Source organism: Pseudonaja textilis, unplaced genomic scaffold (genome assembly GCF_049901715.1).
Source record: "Pseudonaja textilis isolate UNSWEBS1 unplaced genomic scaffold, rPseTex1.2 PTEXSCF22, whole genome shotgun sequence".
In the NCBI taxonomy this organism is placed as follows: domain Eukaryota; kingdom Metazoa; phylum Chordata; class Lepidosauria; order Squamata; family Elapidae; genus Pseudonaja; species Pseudonaja textilis.
The window spans coordinates 639,558-644,456 of NW_028262865.1; the positions used below are offsets into that span (position 1 = coordinate 639,558).

General features: G+C 46.2%; 3 protein-coding genes and 1 long non-coding RNA gene across 7 annotated transcripts in view; 2 read left to right on the top strand and 2 right to left on the bottom strand.

The window, feature by feature from the left end:
• Positions 1-4,899, bottom strand: part of LOC148123718 (uncharacterized) — a 194,116-nt gene that overhangs the window by 146,897 nt on the left and 42,320 nt on the right. The gene's annotated exons all lie outside the window — the stretch shown is intronic.
• Positions 1-4,899, top strand: part of LOC113453370 (GTPase IMAP family member 2-like) — a 132,179-nt gene that overhangs the window by 26,442 nt on the left and 100,838 nt on the right. The gene's annotated exons all lie outside the window — the stretch shown is intronic.
• Positions 1-4,899, bottom strand: part of LOC113453807 (GTPase IMAP family member 3-like) — a 137,203-nt gene that overhangs the window by 5,529 nt on the left and 126,775 nt on the right. The gene's annotated exons all lie outside the window — the stretch shown is intronic.
• LOC148123720 (GTPase IMAP family member 7-like) lies at positions 104-1,556 on the top strand. The gene is made up of 2 exons (XM_087918981.1): positions 104-880; positions 1,042-1,556. Exon 1 carries the CDS (start codon positions 107-109, stop codon positions 404-406), a length of 300 nt encoding a protein of 99 aa, XP_087775107.1. The 5' UTR covers positions 104-106; the 3' UTR covers positions 407-880; positions 1,042-1,556.

A 4,899-nucleotide genomic window follows, 5' to 3' on the forward strand; every position in this document is an offset into this window, starting at 1 on the left:
GCCCCCACGTCATCCTGCAGGTGATCCGCCCGGCCGCTTCACCAAGGAGGAGAAGGGCGTGGCGGCTTGATCAAGGAGATCTTCAGCTTGAAAGCCAAAGGATTACATGATCATCCTCTTCACCCGCAAGGAGGACCTGGAGGGCAAAACCCTGGAGAAGTTCATCGCCGAAGACAACGCGGGCCTGAAGGAGCAGGTGTACCACTGCGGCAACCGCTTCCTGGCCTTTAACAACAAGGCCGAAGGCGCGGAGCGCGAAGCTCAGGTGGGCCAGCTGATGGCCATGATTGACGCGCTGGTGCAGAAGAACCGCGCCGCCCCGTGCTACACGGAGGAGATGATAAAGGCTGACAAGGAGCATTTGGCCAAAAATCGGGACTTCTCCTGGCTGTGTCCTTTGCTTTGAGGAGGACGGCGACGAAACGCTCGGGGCCCAGTTTCCAGGCGCCACGACGGCAACTCCACGGATCGTCTTTGACTCAGCTCGGCCCGCTTCAGCTTTCCGCTTCCCCCTCCAGGAGAGTTTCCTGGCGGAGTTTCCCTGAGCTGATTCCGTCTCCCGAGAAGCTGGTTTCTCCACGGGGTTGAAAGGGGTCCCTCCTTCCTCCCTTTCCTCGTTGCTTCATTCCTCCTTCCTTTCTTCTTTCCTCCCTCTTTTCCTTCCTTCCACCTTTCCTTCCTTCTCCCTCCCCATCTCCTCCCTTTCCTCCCTCCCTTCCTTCTTCCTCCTTCCCTCTGTCCTTTCCTCCCTCTCTCCCCATCTCCTCTCTTTCCTCCTCCTTCCTCCTTCCCTCATCGGTTGTGTGTGTGTGTGTTTGTGTGTGTGTGTGTCTTTTGTTTTGGGGGAACACGCTTGCACTTTGCAAAAATTCGGCAGCAGGTATCCGTGCACCTTTATTATTATTAAATTGGCCATAAATAAAATCATAACATTAAAATAAATACAATAAAATTCATCCTATTTACGTTTGACATAATGTGCCATTCTAATAATAGTTAATCAAATTGCTTTGATTAAGGTGTGATCTCTCCTTATCTTAGGCTATACTGCACTACTAGCTCGATCCCCGTGCTTTGCTACAAAACTATGTGAGGATTTTTGTTTGGGCCGGGGGGTGGGGTTGGACTGGATGACCTCCAAGATACCTTCCAACTCTTCTTATACTGTCATTCTGTAAAAAGTCTCCGGCTTGAGCAATCCCGACTCTCACCTTCGGTAATCGGGCTGTGACCGTCCAAAATGCGAGTTGGTTTGCGAGCATCTGAATTTTGATCCCGAGGCCACCGGGGCTGCCGCGACAGTCCTGAGCATGAAACGCACATCCCATAAGTCCCTTTTTCTTCCAGTGCTGTTGTCCTGCAGAATGGTCACTAAATTCACCTCTTGTTCAGTCGAGGACTATCTCCGTGGTTAAGTTGAGGACTATCTCCGTTGAAAGCGGAGCTCTTCAGGGCCAATGTCTGAGGGACTGAGGCAGGAATGGAGGAATGGGAGTGGAGGCACGGCTTGCAGAACGACAGACACAGTGGTGGTGTGCTACCGGTTCAGACCGGTTTGACCGAACTTTTTTTTTTTTTAAAAAAAGCCGATAATCAGCTGCGGTGGGGATTTCCTGGCTTTGTTCCCCAATTTGGGGTGTTGGGTGTTTGAAGCACAAACTCCCACACCCACACCGACACCGTTTCTCGGCTGCCTTGATAAGTGGCCAGACCCATCTCGGTTGTGTTGAATTGGGCGTCTTTAATGTTCCTTTAAAAACAAAACAAGAAAAACCGCGGTTTTCCTGTTTGGAAAGGTTTCCTCTTGAGAAGGAATCGCTTCTCTGAATTGTTCAGCCGCCTGGATTCATTGGCTGTGACGGGCAGCCGTGAGAAAATGGATGGATGGATGAGAGGGAGGGAGGGAGAGAGAGAGAGAGAGAGAGAGAGATGATAGATGGAGGGAGGGAGGAAAGGCTGGTTTGAAAAGATGAGAGGAGAAACAGAAAAAGCCGTGACTCAGTTTTTCCAGCCATTTCTCAGTTCTTTGGGCCTTTTCAGGCATTTTTCAGGCCTTCTCAGGCAGTTTTTCCAGCCATTTTTCAGGCAGTTTTTCAGCCATTTTCAGGCAGTTTTTCAGGCCTTTTAGTCAGTTTTTTGGGCCTTTTCAGTCAGTTTTGGGGGTCATTTTTCGGGGGCTTTTTTGACGCATTTGCAGGCTTTTTTTGGCCATTTTTCAGTCAGTTTTTTGGTATTTTGAGGCAGTTTTTCAGGCCATTTTGGGGGGCATTTTTGGCCCATTTACAGGACATTTTTCAGCCATTTCTCAGTCAGTTTTTCTAGCCATTTCTCAGTCAGTTTTTTGGGCCTTTTCAGGCAGTTTTTTGGGCCTTTTCAGGCAGTTTTTTTGGGCCATTTATCAGGCATTTTGCGAGATGTTTTTTTGGCTCATTTGCAGGCCATTTCTCAGATAGTTTTTCAGGCCATGTCAGGGAGTTTTCTGGCCATTTTCACGACTTTTTAGGCAGTTTTTTTTGGGGGGGGGTTCTTGGCCCATTTTCGGGCTGTTTTTTGGCCATTTTGGGGCTGTTCTTGAGGCCTTCTCAGGCAGTTCTTCAGGCCATTTTCCGGGTTGCTTTTGACCTGATAAAAGGCTCAAAATGGGCCCCGTGCTCCAGGAGGAGCCCCTCACAGAATCATACAGCTGGAAGGGACCTGGGAGAAAGAAAGAAAATGAAAGAAAGAAACTAGAAAGAAAGAAAAAAGGAAGAAAAAAGGAGAAAGAAAGAAAGAGAAAGAAAAAGGAAGGAAGGAGGGAAAGAGAGAAAGAAAGAAAGAAAGAAAGAAAGAAAGAAAGAAAGAAAGAAAGAGGGAGGAAGGAGGGAAAGAAAGAGAAGGAAAGAAAAAAAGAAACAAAGACAGAAAGAAAGAGAAAAGAAAGAGGAAAGAAGGAAAGAAAGAAAGAAAAGGGGGAGTAAAAGGAAGGAAGGAAAGAAAGAAAGTAGGGCAAGAAAGAAGAACTCAAAGAAAAAGGAGAAAGAATGAGAAAGGGGAGTAAAAGGAAGGAGGGAAAGAAAGAAACTAGAAAGAAAGGAAAGAAGAAAAAGGAGAAAAAGAAAGAGAAAGAAAGAAAGGGGAGTAAAAGGAAGGAGGAAAGAAAAAAAACTAGAAAGAAAGAAAAAGGAGAAAAGAAGAAAAAGAAAGAAAGAAAGAAAGAAAAGAAAAGGGAGTATAAAGGAAGGAAGGAAAGGAAGGAGGGAAAGAAAGGAAAACTAGAAAGAAAAAAGGAGAAAGAAAAGGAAAAAGAGAGAAAGAAAGAAAAAGAAAGAAACAAAAGACAAAAAGAAAAGAAAGAAAGAAAAGAAAGAAAGGAAAGAAAGAAAGAAAAGGGAGAGTAAAAACGAAGGAAGGAAAGAAAGGAGGAAAAGAAAAACGAGAAAGAAAAAAGGAAGGAAAAAGAAGAAAGAATGAGAAAAGGGGAGTAAAAAGGAAGGAGGGAATGAAAGAAAAATTAGAAAGAAATTGAAAGGAAGAAAAAGGAAGGGACCTGGGAGGTCATCTAGCCCAACCCCCCTGTTCCAGCAGGAGTCCCTGACAGAATCATACAGTTGGAAGAGACCTTGGAGGTCATTTAGCCCAACCCCTTTCAAGCTGCAGACCTTGACTGAAGCATAGAATGACAGCTGGAAGGGACCTGGGAGGTCATGTAGTCCAGCCCTCTGCTCTTCCCCTCCCCAATGGCAGGAAGGATGTGGGGGGGAGGAAATTCTCAGCCGCATCTCAACAGCCAAAGGAAGGGAAAAGTCTCGCTGGGCTGCCTAGAAATCACGTGACTGGAAAGAAAAGGAGAGAGGAAAAGAGCCCCCACTCACCCACCTTACACACACACACACACACACAGCGCACACACAAACACAAGGGGGAGTGTTTTTTGGCCCATTTCCAGGCCATTTTTGGCCTATTTGCAGGATGTTTTTCAGGCAGTTTTCTGGCAGTTTTTCAGGCCTTTTTTAGACAGCTTTTGGGGTCTTTTCTAGGCAGTTTGGGGGTCCATTTTCAGGCAGTTTGGGGGTCCATTTTTCAGGCAGATTTGGGGGGCTTTTTTGGCCCATTTGCAGTCAGTTTTTTGGGCCTTTTCAGTCAGTTTTTCAGGCCATTTTTCAGGGGCTTTTTTGGCCCATTTGGAGGCTTTTTTTAGCCATTTCTCAGTATTTTGGGTATTTTGAGACAGTTCTTCAGGCCATTTTGGGGGCATTTTTGGCCCATTTGCAGGCCATTTTTCAGCCATTTCTCAGGCAGCTTTTCTAGCCATTTCTCAGTCAGTTTTGGGGCCTTTTCAGGCTGTTTTTCAGCCATTCTCAGTCAGTTTTGGGGCCTTTGCAGGAAGTTTTAGGGGCCATTTGGGGGGAGTTTTGGGGAGTGTTTTTTGGCCCATTCCAGGCCATTTTTGGCCTATTTGCAGGCTGTTTTTCAGCCATTTCTCAGGCAATTTCTCAGGCCTTTTTCAGTCAGTTTTTGGGGGCTTTTCGGTCAGTTTTTGGGCCTTTTCAGTCAGTTTTTCTAGCCATTTCTTAGTCAGTTTTTCGGGCATTTTCAGTCAGTATTTCTAGCCATTTCTCAGTCAGTTTTTCGGGCATTTTCAGGCAGTTCTTCAGCCCATTTTTGGGGCATTTTAGGGGGCAATTTTGGCCCATTTGCAGGGCATTTTTCAGCCATTTCTGAGGCAGTTTTTCAGCCATTTGTCATGCAGTTTTTTGGGCCTTTTCAGGCATTTTGTGGGAAGTTTTTTTGGCCCATTTGCAGGCCATTTCTCAGGTAGTTTTTCAGGCCATCTCAGGGAGTTTTTTGGGCATTTTCCTGTCTTTTTAGGCAGTTTTTTTGGAGGGGGGGGTTCTTGGCCCATTTTCAGGCAGTTCTTCA

What these genes read in the sequence shown, in the direction of transcription:
- LOC148123720 (XM_087918981.1), top strand. Translation starts at nt 107, where the DNA reads ATGATCATCCTCTTCACCCGCAAGGAGGACCTGGAGGGCAAAACCCTG.